The sequence below is a fragment of the Plectropomus leopardus genome, chromosome 13, assembly GCF_026936395.1.
Source record: "Plectropomus leopardus strain MGB_pleo_1.0 chromosome 13, ASM2693639v1, whole genome shotgun sequence".
Lineage (NCBI taxonomy): Eukaryota > Metazoa > Chordata > Actinopteri > Perciformes > Serranidae > Plectropomus > Plectropomus leopardus.
In genome coordinates, this window is record NC_142188.1 from 32035343 (window position 1) to 32051137 (window position 15795).

The following is a 15795-nucleotide window of genomic DNA, read 5'->3' on the forward strand; positions in this document are numbered from 1 at the left end:
GACTCCCCATTCCAGGACCAGCAGGCTCAGCTTCTTCCCCTCAGCTGTCACCTTACTGAAGTCTGCACCAAGGTGACAGCCCAGCTACTAAAAACGACTCTTGAAAAGTCTTAAAATCGACTTCCTGAATCCTGAAGAGAAGATTAGGCTTGTAGGGATGAAACCATAATACACGGCTGTGAAATGGCTGGAAAATATGGATTTCACATTCCTCTTGTCCCTTCCTTTTATAATGAAGATATACAGAGCGGTGCACAGGCATACTGAAATCTACTCCGAACCAATTTACCATAGCTGGCAAAAATTACAGCAACCCTGTCAGAGATTCTCATATCCAACCACTGCTGAATGCAGTAATTTTACATTCATTTATATTCCAGTCAGCTTTTTTGTTTTATTCCACACCTCACATAGAGAGGAAAAACTCACTGCTGCGGAACTCATCAAAACTGAGAGTGGTGAAGCTACATGTGCAACTGTGCGTGTGTGCGTGTGTGCGTGTGTGCATGCATAGTTGAGTCCATGCTGACCAGTTTTCCTGTTTTTGTGGAAAGAAAATGGCCAAACAGACATTTATAATTTACGCTCATTCTCTCATTCTTTCGCTCTCTCACGCACGCTCGCACTGTCTAATTATACAGTGTGTTGCGATGGTGGTGCTGGAGGTAATTTATGGGTAGCTGATGTTAAAATCATTGGTCCCCTGTGTGTACCTGTTAAGTCTGAGCTAGTTGCAGTGTTCCCACCATGGTCCCTGTGTTCACATCCACGGCTTTAATTACAGTAAAAACAAACACACCACAAATGTATGATGATTACAGAAGCCTCAGATTACATGCAATGATCATCAGACAGAAATCTTACAGCAGCTGCAGGAGACACTAAAAAATCCAAATGTTGAGGGGAAATGTCTAAATAAACTGTCAAATATATGGATTTTCATGGAAACCTTCCTGCCCAGCATCCAAACTGAAACTTGTCCTAATAACAGTGTTAAAAGAAAGAATATTATTACTGCTAGGTTTGGGCGGTGTATCACAGTGTACCAGTGTATTTAGGAATGCCAAACTTATGTTTCTCAATACCATCCTAAATACAGGCACTCCTCTTTCAATTAAACTTATTGTAAGTAGTGCACAGCACGAATCACCACAGTTTAGTGCACCGCACACTTATACCATCATATACCATATACCACTGTAAAATTTCGGGAAGGCATGAAATAGTACATATGCTCAAGCCTAATTAACCTGTCCAAATCTATTATTGCGGGTGGGTATAATATTCATGTGGACATTAATAATAATAGCCACAGAACTGCTTTTATCTCATGATTAGACTCAAATGGCTTCATTCATTATGTCAGTGGACATAAACCCACTCACTGTTTTAACCACACCCTTCATCTTGCTCTGGCGTATGGCTTAATAGTCTTTCCTGAGAATCCCACTTTGTCTGACCATTATTAATTTAATTACTTTGGATTTTTTATTACTCAATTAAACGCCATGTGGCAAAAGTTACAACGGCAGAGAGAAACTGTGAGGAATAACAGTGTGTTTTTTTTACATTTAACTTGGTGAATTAAGGATTTATTCCGATCAAACCGGAGCTGGTGATTGTTGGAACAGTGGACTTACTGACTAGATTATTAGCAAGAGTAACCAAGAGGGTTTGGGTGAGTTTTATTTTGTTCCTGTCGAGTTTGAATGAAAACTCTTAGCACACTTTTACTGTATGCCCCGGTGAAATTTCAGGAAAGTATGAAGGTATAAAATATGATATACCCCCCAGGCCTAGCAGTAAGCTGATAACATTGCCAAGCATTTGGTCCATCAAGATTTCCCGTGGTTAAGCTGACCTTCAAGCATGTTACATGTTCGAGAAATTCTCTCTAATAGTTGAAAATGGACACCTGTCCACTTACACTCTGTGGAAACTGTCAGCTGTGAGACTCGTCCAAACAGCCAGTGTCTCAAAAATGTTTCCAATATGGAAGTGGAGTGCAGCACATTAGATGAAATTCTTTACCTAAGGATGCATATGTTAACTACAGATGTTCACATCTGATGTGACAAAATACTAACTGACCCATGAGATAAATCTGCTAACCAATGCACAGTCTGATTAAACAACTTTTGTCCTGATTTGCACATGTTTACATGACATCTGAATTTCCCAGAAGGCCACTTTTGTGGTCAGATATTCCATGAGTTAATGCTCCATTACTGACAGGCCAGTCACAGCCTTGGAGCAGATACTGTCCTGACTCTGAACCCTCCAAACCCTCCAAACGTGCCACGCATGCTGGCTCAAACATGCAACAGCATGTCTTTAGCATTAAAACTGAGGAGGAAAAAAAAATCCAGCGATTAGGAAAATCTGACTTAGCAACGCAGAGTCAAGAAAAGGTTGTGGAGTTTAACATCTTTGGGAACAACAATCAGAGGAGCTGCCGCTCAGTCTTCTGATGCTATCGAGATACAGGCCCAAATTCTGCCACTGATTATCAAATCACTGCTTTCCCCACTATATACTGAGGAACAACTTCTAAATCATCTGCACTGCTTTCCCTGACTCACTCCCACACACCCCGCAGCTCACACACACTCTGAGTATTTCTCACTGAGCCATGAAGTCTTGTAAACGGCTCTGATGTGAAATGGCTCTGACTCACTGGCTTAGCAACACTCATACACAATACGCACAACACTCTCTCAAATGGAGAAGTGTTTTTACATTGATATTTGATATAAGGAACGCAGATCCCAGTTTTCTCTATTCTGAAACCTAAATTCAGGCCATATGCTATGGAGCTAGAACTGTAACAGTAAGATCTGGCCAAGCGGCAACCTTCAGGGCTGAAAAATGAACAGTCCTAAAGTGCCAAACTCTGTAGTTCCTCCAACGGCCACTTGAGGTAAACTCAAAAAAGTTAGTCCCCATAGACCCCCATGTTAAAATGCCCAATTTAACAGCAGAAATAAACATGTTTACAGCCTGGTACACAACAAATTTTAACATTCATGACATCTGTAAGGAGGGTGAATTTTTCTATGACTCACCTGTTAACATTTTATTTAGGCTTAAAGAGTATCTTAACACTTTTGGCCTAAGTGCCTCCTCCCTGAAATGTGAAAAAGGTTTTAAAACATGAGTAGGGCTGGGAGGGGGGCTAAGGCATGCCCAGTCACTCGAGACTTAACTTATCAAACTTGCTATTCGGGAGCCCTAGGTGAGTCACGACAGACATTACCATATGCTAAGGTTTTGGTGCTTCTAGGCTTCAGAGCTCATAGCACACTATGGATGGGTCTTGAAAAGCGACATTCTCTCCTCAGTATACAGATTGCATCACACTTTCACTGCCCCTCCCCTAAACATCTTTTCTCCACACTATAACAATGTCAGAAAGTTGAAACTGAAAACACAAAAAGATTGAGAGAGAACTGTCAGCTAAAAAAACTCACACTATAAAAGAGTAAAATGCAGAAAACAAATCAGGAAATCATGATTAAAAAACCCAGCAGAGTGCAAAAAAATATCAAAATAATTGTCAATGCCTGTTTTATTTTTAAGGGGAATTTTTTTTAGTGTTAATGTTTCCTTTTTCAATGCCAAAATGTAACTGTCACGGCTCTAGCTCCATAATATGCTTATACCAGAGCTATTTTTGTCTCTTTCAGTTTTAAGTCTGCGCACCTCACTTTGTAGAACATATTATGATGTTAAGCTCAAATAAGGCTGTTACAACTACAAATGACTTTTTAAGTGTAAGTGTTAGTATAGTTGTGTTGTATAGCTGTCTAACAGTGACTTATAAAACAGGATTTAACACAGGTCATCTTTGGCTGATACCTGATCTGTTTCATTTATGCTGTCAACATCAGCACTAATACCAATCCAGTATATCATATCAGTACATCTAAAACCACACTTGCACTCTCACACCTACAAAGGACCACAGACTGCTACATGCTGAGCAGGCTATTTCACAGGTTTAATCCGTCACAACAATCTAAACATCTCTGCTTTCACTGTCACTGTCACATCTGTTCAGATCCACTCAGCCACCACACTACACAGCCAGTCAAATCACCAGAAGTAAATGTTGGCACCATGCATTTCTCCAAACCATGAAATTTGACATAAGTATGTTTCATAGCTATCATATCAACATTTCTAAAGTAATATAGTATATGAGCTGACTGTCATCAGGAGGAGGGGATAGTGGATGGCATGACCAGATGCCTGCCAAGCTACAGACCATTGTTCGAGACTAACAGACAACAAAATGCCCAAATGTGGGCAACTCTATGCTGTGTTCGCACTGAGAATAGTGCAATAAAGTGATTGTTTTTTTGCAGCATTTCCAGCGGTGATTGTGCCACCGAAACAGTTTTTTGGCCTTTTTTGGCCTTTATTTGTTAGGACAGCTAGAGATATGGACAGGACAGGACAGGAAATGGGGATGACATTCAAGCAAAGGACTGCTGATCGGACTCAAACTTTGGGCCGCTGTGACAAGCTCCACCAAATGAGCTACCTGGCGCCCCAAAAACTATTTTAAGCCCAATTATGAGCTTTTCCTAACCTTAACCAAGTAGTTTTTGTGCTTCACCAAACCACATGTTAACCACAGCGTTGTTAAATATAAAGAGACATCTAGCTTCAATGACTCTACTACATAACTATAAAAATGTAACACATCCATGGTTTTCAGGAACGTACAATGGCAACATTTCCTCTGATGAATAGTTTTACAAAGCAAAACTCATACATCAACCAAATGAAAGCGAACCCAACAGAGAGAGTCTTGGTAAGGCCTGGCTCTGCCACCATTGCCTCGAACGGCATCCATGCTCCTCATCATAGATTATCAAAATGTGTGGAACTCTATTTTAGGGATGAACAGCATTCTTCCAAAAGATGTTCACTCCAAATTGTTTCAGTCCCGTTGGTCACCCGTCACTAAATATAATAAAGCAACATCAGAGGTCACTCAGCCAGACATGTCATATAAATCCAAAAGTTTACCAATTTGTCTAAACCATTTGTCTGGAACTGAAACTGGAATTATCAAAGATGAGCATTCTGGATGTGAGATCTGTTACCAACTTAGCACATACGTGACGCATGGTACAACATAAAGAGAAACACGTGAGGGTTTCCTCTCCCTCTTTTCTGACAAAATATAGAGAAGCTCAGCCATACTGGTGAAAACGTTACGTGTGTGTGTGTGTGTGTGTGTGTGTGTGTGTGTGTGTGTTTGATCATTGACAGTTTTTCCAACCTGCTAGGCAGCCATTGGTGTCAGTTACATTCTTGCTGCTGCAGTGAGTGATTTTTGGACTTTTTTTTTCTTTTGCCTGCCAGGCTACATACTGAACGGCATGCCATAACCATCCAATCAACCATCTAAAAAAAAACAACCAATGCAGGGCTGAAAAATAGGGCAGCCTCCTCTTTATGTTTTTGGGGAAAAGATCCCTCAGTCTAAAAGGGCGATTATGAAATCCTCATAAAACGACAACACAAAATTGAGTCACACTGTAAGGCACTAAAGGAGAGTACTCTTTGGAGTAAAAACACAAAAATAACAATTATTAAATGTCAAATTTACTTATGAAACTAAATGTTTTTTATAGGGGCCTATTTGGTTGGTTATGTTTGTGGAACAGAAATTCTACAGCACCAGCTTTACCTGGAAAGTCCTGGAAACATACCAGCTATTGTCTCTCAGCTATAGCCTGCTACAGTTGTCCGAGCCCATTTAGCCACGCTAGTCAAGCTTATGTAGTGTTGCTGCATCCAAATGGCAAACACAAATCAGTGTGTGTGTGTGTGTGTGTGTGTGTGTGTGTGTGTGTGTGTGTGTGTGTGTGCGTGCGAGTGTGTGTGCATGCATGCGTGTTTGTGTGTGTGGCATCATTCACTTCCTTTGACTCAGAAGCTCATGTGAACCGTCAACAGAAACACTGAAGTTCTCATTGGTAACATCCTGTCAGGACACACACACATAAACACACAGTCATTCTGTCTCTCAATCACCAAACCATACACACAAAATACGGAACTTGTTGGAACAAAAACCACCACCAATATGCTTCCTATGCAATGATTGTGTCACACTGAAACAGATTTCTCATGAACCGGTGTGGAAATAGAGATCATTCCAGAGCCAAAACAGCTTTAACTGCCTGTGTTTTAAATGGAAACTATGCTCATGTTTGCTCTTTCTGTCTGTCTGTGTGTGTGTGCGTGCGTGCGTGTGTGTGCGTGCGTGTGTGTGTGTGTGTGTGTGTGTGTGTGTGTGTGTGTGTGCGTGTGTGTAAATCTGACTGTGTGATTTATTAGATTTGAGTGCTGTATCAGAGAGGAAGATTAGCATGTTTAACCAGCTATCTTTATATCTGGTCTTAAAACAGGTTTTCCGGCACCACAAAGCAGGGTTACTTTTACCTACTGTAATCCATAGCCAGTCCCTCCAGGATTTCACAGGCTGTGTTTGTGATTGTTGTGGCCCAAAATGTCTGATTTCATGGCAGCCTTATTCAAAAAAAAAAAAAAAAAAAAAAGATGCAAGGTGCAGTGTTTATTGGCATTTTTGCAATAAAAAAGTGCGGGGGCACATGAAAATGCAAACATAGTTGTGTTGCTATCACAGATCCTGAGCGTATTATTAGGAGGATTCTGTGTTTTTTCTAGTGTTGTAATGATCGTCACTTGGGTGTCAACAATGTGACATCACACTTATAAACCCCTTTTTGGACGCTGAAACCTGACCTGTATTATAACAACGTCTGGCCAGAATAAAACTACAGCTGAGGTATCAAGATACTTGTCTAGTGTTCATCCATTCTACTTTAACAACTTCTCAGAGATCTACCACATCTCTACAGTGAGTTCACAGTGTTTCGTTTTATTAAACCTATTAATAACTGCTGGGTACTGTTAGTCATGTAATGCTTACAGTTAGCCCTGTCACTGTGTGTATGACTCAGAGAGCTGCAGTCTCGTGAGAAACAGAAGCCCATTTTATACAGAGATTGCACTATAGAACCACAGCAAAGTCCCTTCTTTATGCCTACTTTGAATTTTTAAACAGAACCAAATGATGGTGGCAACCAAAAGAGGCATGACAGGCATGACATTTAACACAATAGCATTGGCCTTCCATGTGATATATAACATGTGTCGGCAGCATTTTCTAAGCAACAACAATGGCATAACATGTCAATAACAATCATTTACCATCTCTGTTATATGGCAGCTGATCTCGTCCTCTGCTCAGTGGGTAAGGAGCTCCTGGACCTTATTGCTCTCACTATTTGCAGATATGACGGCCGCTGTTCTTCTTCTTACAATTAGCCACTAACAGCTAACATTACTTTCCAAATCTCTCATAGTGGGTCACACGCTAAACATGCCGTCAAAACATCACACCCAGCTCACCCATCTTTCTGGCTTTTACACAGAACTTGTTTTGGGGCTGAGACCACTGTCTCCCCTTTCCGCAACTGAACATTACAGTCAAAACAAGGCAGAATAACGCCACATTATTGCCGCCTTGAACAGACAATGTAAAAGCAGCTAGAGAGAGGGAGAGGCTGAGTAAATCAATATACTGTGTGCAGCTCTACAATGAAAATTTGATGATTCAATAAGATTTTACCTGTTTTAAATAGTAAACTTTGTAGTAAAGTTAGGGTGATTGAAAATCATTTCAAGGACGTGCAGAATTTATGGAGGCTGGCTGAAGGACTGTTAATTGCTGCGACTCCAAAATCACAATCGCAATAGCAGGATCGAGGACAAATTGTAATTTCATTTTTTAAACAAATTATATAAATTTTGTTTAAAAAATGAAATCTACCTTGTGAAAAAAAATCCTGTGGAGAGACTGTATAGCACATTGTGACACTGCTAACATACTCCAGAGCAACTCAGATGATTGGATGAAAGAATTTTAACAGCTTGGCTCCAAACCGGTCAGATCAGAGGAAAACAGTCGGAATTTCTTTAAAATCCTGTAGTTTTATTAAATTACAGACAGAAATGAGAAGCTTTTGTAGCAACATTTCTTCTAACATCTGTTAGAAGTTGGCCACGTTTATAATGAATAATACTTACTGCTGCATATTATATAAATGTGCTGAATTACTTTTAGTGCTCAAAGTGATTTATACAGTATACACAGCCGTTAATCCAAAGTCCATACATGGAAAAACAGAAAAGACCCAATGCTAATGAAATACTTGCCGTATTGAGAATGACTTTACACTTGCAATGAATATGACATGCTGTCACATTCACTTAAAATAAAAATTATCACTGAACACCATTTCCACCACTTCTAGCCAGTCACTCTTGGCTGTGTCTACACATAGCCGTAGCAAGCATTGCAGTTTAGCAGAAAATGTGTACCTTAACAATCCACCACTCCATATTTGTTTGTCTTCGTAATGTTGAAATGAAAGGTACTACACAAAAGAAATCCTAAAAACTAAATCATCATCTTTTCTTCCACAGAAATGTTTCCAAGCCTGCTTAATTTCCTTGGCCACCACAACATCCCTCTTTCTTTGTTGGGTTTTTAATAAATCACAACCAAACACATAGTTCAACCTTAACTGGAAATAACTCAACTTTCAGCCTCTCCTTTTTTTTCCACATCACAGTTCCACGCTGCCTGCTCTCCCACAATGCCTTGGAAAAGATTCACTCAAGCAACGCATCCCAGCCAGTGATTTTAAATGAGCTTGAAGACTGTGACAGGCAGGATTTCACCATATGTGTGGCAAAGAGCAGGAAGGACAGGAAATAGTCACACCTTATTGCTGTATCTGGGATTAGCATTATTACTGTGACTAGCTGTCATTTCTCAGTGGAATTCAATATGTCATATACTGACTCCAGCCATCAGTTGTAAAGGAATGCACACCATGTTGTAAATAACAATACTAAAAGTCACAACACTTCTAAATGCTGAAAACGTCCATATAAACGCTGTTCAGTTGCCACATGGCTGCATGCACAAAATCGTTGTGGACTTGAAAACCAGGCTATAAAGTTGTGGCAGAATCACCCTTTCTGCCAATTCTCTCTTAGTGGCTGACTGTGTTTCTGTAACAAAGAAATTTCTGCATCCTTAAAGTGTTTTCCAAGAGATTTACAAGACTAGTTCACACCTGGTATTTACATATATTTTTGGTGATCCAATCACACGTGGACAGCGCTAAATACAAGTGTGAGCAACCCCTAAGGCACTTTATAATCTCATCACTTAAACCACTTGCTGAGATGATGTGGACCACAAATCTTTTGTAATTTAAAGGTTAATGTGTCCTGATGTGTCCCCAACAAAGACTACATATCCACACAGGATGTGGTGGTGACAAAGAGTGCTGACGCTCTATAACTGACTAGTTGGACAAAGTGTTGCATCCATGACGTCCACCTTTTTGCCATATTGAAGGAAATGTGTTGCATCTTGTTGACAGTGATATCTGCAGTTGTGCCAAAAAAACTGCTAACATGACCAGCAAGCAGCTAGCGAGAGTATGGACATAATAACCAACAAGGTAAGTCCCAACTCATCAAATACCACCGCTTAGTCAGTGGACATACATGTCTAAATATGACATATAAGGGCTGTGACACAACAAGCTCACATCTAAGGACTATCGGCGACAAAAGCCACCTGCTGCGTCGCCTCACGTTGCTGTTTCTCTGCCAAAAAGTTGCAAAGAAACACACCAAACTTATAGCGAACCAGCATGTATGTTCTGCTCCATACCAGCAGATGGTGGTTGTGTGTACTAGTCATTCAAAACTGGCCAATGAGAGTGATTTCATTCACCAACGGGCTCCACAGCTGCCACCGCTGATTCAACATCCTGAATTGGCCAAAAAAAACGCTGACAAGGATAGCTGTGGGCCGACGGTGCAGGACACACGACTGCAATGAAGCTGCCAACACTTCCATTTTCATTTTTGTCCATAAAAATATTTTTTAAAATCACATAAATGATTATTTATTTAGTGCAGTAGTTCGCTTCAAATTGACTCCACTAACAAACATAAACAGCTAAAGGAGTTTAGCTTAAAAATGTCTATGTATTATTCTTAACTTTTTATCACTCACTGCTAGTATAAGACACCTTATCTCCTGACAGAACAGCATGGTTGAATTTCAGCCTGCATGCCCCTTCATTTGGTCTAACATTACTAAAACAGAGTAGCTACAATTTCCCTGTTGCTGCTGTAGTTTGGGGTGCAAGACAAGTACATTGTCCTTATGCTGCATTCAGGTGATGTCGGAAAGTCTGTGTTTCTGAGTTGGAATTCATTCTTCCAACTTTGTTGTGTTCACGTGCTTGGAGTTCCTAAAGTGGGAATAATATGGATGCCACAAAGAAGATGAGTTGCATTTTAATGCTAAGAACATTTAAACAAGAGGATGATAGCTGTTTCCAATTTTTTTATATTTTGATATATTATATCATTTTCTATATATTATATTTTTAATATATAATCTAGGTCGTTCTTCATGGACAGCAGTTAATATTAATGCCATGTTACACTTTATATGTGGTCTAAAATTGATATTTAATACATTTTTTTATTCATTTTTTTAAAAAAGTTTCTTACCAATGACCAAACACTGACTTTTGCCTGACCATGTTTATGCATTTATGACGTCAAGTCAGCAACTCAAAGTAACATTGTTATCAGTGTTAGTATACTCGCCTGGCATGCTTTACAGTTAAAAGTTTGCTCGCTTGCTGCAGCTAATAGATGAAGATACTGAAATGTATAACCACTTGAAGTACATAACAGCTGATAGGAACTATATATATATATATATATATATATATATATATATATATATATATATAATTTATTTGTTTGTTTGGTTTTTTATCTGTCAATTGTTGACACTGTTTCCATGCTTTCCGCCATTTCTGCTGCCCTAAAACGTCAGGATTGCAGCCTGTCACTGTCCACTCCTCTAGCAAAAACATCACAAGACTCGGATCACTCCTCACCTTTAGTCAATCCATCCATCTTATTCTGCACATTCCACTTCTATAATAAAACTCTTTTTTTTTTTTAAATCTGTTTTGTCCGTCTGCTTTTGGGCCCTCAATCCCAAGCATGACATTCCCACTTGTAATTAGGACTTGAAGGGCCCTTCATGTGCTCCTAACTCGTAAATATATTATTTCCAAGGAGCACTTGAAGGCAGCTTTAATCCCATAACATTGTTGTTTACACGCACGCATGCACACACACACACACACATACACACACACATACATCCACTTGGGTTTGGATCCCCCTTGTTAGTGCCATGTGTAAACAGGCTCTTAGATCACCACAGAATTTATAAAAGACACCTCAAACATGACACAAGGGCAGTTGGGGACCTTTCTGACATGCCGTTGGCCCTACATGCTGCAACACACTCTCATCCCAAGTCATCACATACTGCCGGTCTGCAGTGGACTTCTGCGTCTACATCATACACTTTAGGTATCCTTGTGCATCTGTTATTGACCTCCCAGGGTGGTCCTAATGTGATGTCAGCACAAACACATGGTGGGTTTATGCTGCACGTGGTTATGTTTCGGCAACAAAAACACATGGCAACCAACACCAGGATGACAACAGAAACACAGTCTGGCATGGATGGTTAGGATTAGGCTGAAGAGGTACATGGTAAGGTGTAAAAAAACATCACATTCAGACAGGAAGTGAACACCAGACTCCCACATGACACTCTGGGATTTGTTGGATCCATCCACCACCCCTCCCATCATACAGGGACCTTCATGCTTCTTATATTACATTAACCTGCGCCGTCCAGCAACATATCCTGCAGACACAACAGGTTCTGTCTGACTGTTCTCAACTGACACTGCATGTCCGCATATCCCTCCAGCCATTTTGGGGCATAGAATAACACTGCAAACAGTTGAGTTCTCAGTTGACGGCATCCAGTGGCATATCATGTGGATACAAAAGGTGTATTTTGCTGTTGGGACCTCACACCGAAGGCACTGCAAAAGCAGCAGTATCTGATGACTTGGGAATAAGAACAGGCTGCACATTCAGAAGAACAAGGAGTGAATTTAAGTGTGACTGCACCTTTAAGTCTGCATTGTTAATGCATGTTTATATGGTAACATAGACTAGTATGACCAAATTCATCTAGAAATGCATGAAAAAAGACAGTTGTCAAAGAGGGCAAAACAAACACGTCAAGGATTTGATTCTGTTATTACTTTGATTAAAATTGTTATTGTTCAAGTTGATTCCACTTAAAGAACAGGCTGACATTTACACAAAAGAAGACTTGAGCATCAAAGAAACACTGACAGCATGACAGGGCAAATGCTCTGAGTAATCTGAATACCAGGATTTACGCAAAACAATAGTCCATTCTGTGCACCAGACACACTCATCGCCCAAAAAACCCTTCGTAGCAAGACTGAGAGGATCTTGCATTACTCATAAATTACCTGACAGGCTATCTTGTAAAGTTTCATACACATTACAGTTCACGTTCGCTTTTGGCTTGACTGAGCACAAAGTTACCCCCGCCAAACCTAACTGAAATATCAGCCACTTAAGGATTTATGTGCTCGTATTAGCTAACGCACTATTTTTTTAGATAATAACATATAATCTGTTTAATGTAATTTGAATGTTATTTAATTCGGCTAATACTAATATCCAAAGCAGTGATCACTTGAAGAATTATTTCACTTTTTCCACAGCGTCATCCACTCTCACTATCGCATTTCACAACAACGTGACACCACATGAGGCTACAGTAATATCCCAAACACTCAACTGAGATTTTGTTTTACTTAGGTTATACTTTGTGTAGCATAAATTAGCCGTTGGCGTGAGGTCATGAAATCCTGTGTGTAGTCACGTTGTCCCGACTTGTATCACTCCAGCAATCAGACGCCAGAGAAACGCTGGAAAATTGTAAAAGTTGTCGGAAAGTTTTTACTGCTTTCCCCCCAGCTGTTTTAGCAGTTACCACCCAGTAAGCTGTAGGTTTCGACTTAAAGTTACGTGATCGTGTGAGTGACACATGTTCATCAACGCAGATCGCTTTATTTTTTGTAAATTCAACGTACCTGTCAAGAGCACGGTGGGCATCAGAAAGCAGTAAAAGAGCCAGACGATCACCTGGAGATCCATGTCAGCACAGATCAATACTCCCGATGATCAACAACGATGTATCAATAACTACCATCGATCAGGGCAGAAACACTTGTTCGCTAACTTATTCGACTCCATCGGGGCTGATTGATTAAATGTGACAGAGGAATGAAGAGGGCATTATTCCGACACTCGCTCATGATCTTCCATCAAAGAGAAAAAAAACTTGAGTGGTAAGTCTTCAAGTTTCCGATTAGTCGATTGTGCTCTTCTTTGTAACTTTCTGACTTGTTTAAAAGTTGCCAGCTGAGCAGAGTTTCAGTGAAGTGATCGGTGAAGGAGGAAAGCTTTTGTTGCATGTGTTCCTTCGGAGGGGCCCAGTCTGAAGTAACAGTGTTGTAGGTGGAAAATGTGATTCACAGGCAAGTCAGTCTGAAGGGCGTTCATAGAGGATCTATTCTCCACCGAGCTGCTGCCGCCGCTGCTGCTGCAGCTGGTCACCTCCCTGCTGCCAGTCAGTGCTCACACTGCACTGCACTGCCTGGGACTGCCAATCTGCTTCACGATGTGTGCTTAAACGCAAAGTTTTGTTATAAAGTGTAAGCTCAACACAGAAGAAACTGAATTACACGGGTTATGAGGCCGATTGGTTAAGTGTTGGCATGCTTTTTAAAACATTTTTCATGCTTTTAATTTGGTATTTCTGACATGATCTCGTCAGTCAATACTGACGCTGGAAATAGTCTTCCTTAAAGCCACAAGATACTGTCTGCCATGCGTAACACTAAAATAAATGATATTGTATGTGTAAGTGGCGCCCCCTAGCGCACACGAAAACGCCGTGAAAACATGGAGTCAGTGAAGGCAACACTGCAGCAGCGGTTGTGTGAGAGAACATCAGGCCCTGCAGAAGCAGGAGTCTCTGGCTTGTGGTAAAGGCGTAATGTGGACATCATGGGCTGTGAGCAAAAATTAGAGGCAAGTTGAGGCTAAAAATAAATAAATAAAATATCTGTAACTGTGCTGAAACTTTCTCATTCTCATCGCTTTAATCCTTTGGGACTAGTTGTTTTATGGGCTTTTGTTCATTCTTCTTTTTTTGATAATTTTGGCTGCGTTTATACATATGGCATAGGCATACATTTTGACAAATTGTGTATTTTTGTCTAGTTAACAATAAATCTAAAATACACTGTATAAACAAAATTGTTACATTCAGACTGTTAAGTGCAAGAAATGCGCCACTGAAACCCAGTCAAGCTGCAATTTTGGATCCTACAGCCAGTAAAGCATTTAAAAAATGCAAGGTATTATTTCTGGGTGTCATTCTGGGCTTTTTAACCACCTGATGATCATATCATATTCTTTTTGGCGAAAATACATGCTATTGTCACACGCTGCACTGTCACAATCACAGTAAACGGGGGGTCATATTAAAACATAGTGGTAGTGTTTAATATTTTTTAATGTTACTTTTTTGAAAAATGCATTCTGTGTGTATAAATGTCATTCCTGTAGTAAGGCAGTGGTTCCCAACTCGTCCGGCCTGCGGGGGCAGGTTTCTCCTTAGTCATAGAGGTCAACGTCCATGCATTAGATAATTACATATTCATTTTCCCCCCATTTTGGTTATGTATATATACAAAAAAAACATTCTGAGGGTTCTAAAAATATGTCTTCCATACATTGTCTATGGCACAGCTCCAGACTTTATACTTGAAGACATCACAAGTTGGAGAATCACTTCTCTGGTTGCTGCCAGTGAGAAAGAGTCGTTCATGTTAATTAATACTGGCTGAGCTTAGACTTTGTTAATAACATATTGGAAATCTTAATTTGAGTCATGTTTCCATTTCAGGTGCATTTCCCGTAAACTTGAAGCAAGAGAAAAATTAAGCATGAAATATGTGACTAAGGGATCTGAGTTTATGCCAAGAGGCATGTGCATATGGATAAAGAGATATATTAGAATGAGGATATTGCTGTGTTAACCTGCTGAAACCTGAGAAAACTGGCAATGAGCAACTTAACAAGAAATGACCCCAAAATGAGCAAACAATTGGAAAAAAAAAGTTTTTTTTCTTTTCAATTTTAAATGTATATTAATAATAATTATAACTATCTATTGTTTTATTTTAGTAATTCTCTCTCCCTTTTTATAATTTTACCCCTTTTACAAATTTCTTTCATTTTGAGGCACATTTCTAGCCTTTTCCCATGTTTTTGAAAGAAATCAAACTAATGTACTCACGTTTCAGAGGTTTAAATGCTTGTGAAAGACGATCCAGTTTTGAAAGGGTTAATTAATCTACGAGATCAATGTTAAGGTTGGAGGTCTGTATCAAAGTGTCATCATACTCTTTTATCTTCACTTATCTATTATCTATCACTGACTTTAAAGTAAAACTCTAGCCGATGTAAAATAAATCAACTTTCTTTGATACTTTCTTTTGCCTGTGAGGATTTTTTGGCTTTGCAGACAGCACTCAAAGAACACAATAGTAGAAAAAATGATTAGGCCTATAATAAAATACTAATAGTAAAAAGACAAAAGCTTGCTGACAGCTTGTCGTCAGTGACAATGACTGCAGCTCTGTGTCTGATCCATTGATC

At 39.8% G+C, this 15795-nt stretch overlaps 1 protein-coding gene across 3 annotated transcripts in view; it reads right to left on the reverse strand.

Moving 5' to 3' along the window:
- The window catches only part of piezo1 (piezo type mechanosensitive ion channel component 1 (Er blood group)), a 105115-nt gene extending 91469 nt beyond the window's left edge, over window positions 1–13646 (reverse strand). For all 3 annotated transcript variants that reach the window (XM_088087050.1, XM_088087051.1, XM_088087049.1), the window contains exon 1: window positions 13158–13646. In XM_088087050.1, the coding sequence (XP_087943176.1) occupies window positions 13158–13221 (64 nt within the window). In that variant the 5' untranslated portion in view covers window positions 13222–13646. The remainder of the gene's footprint in view (window positions 1–13157) is intronic.
- Between the last annotated feature and the right edge of the window lie 2149 nt (window positions 13647–15795).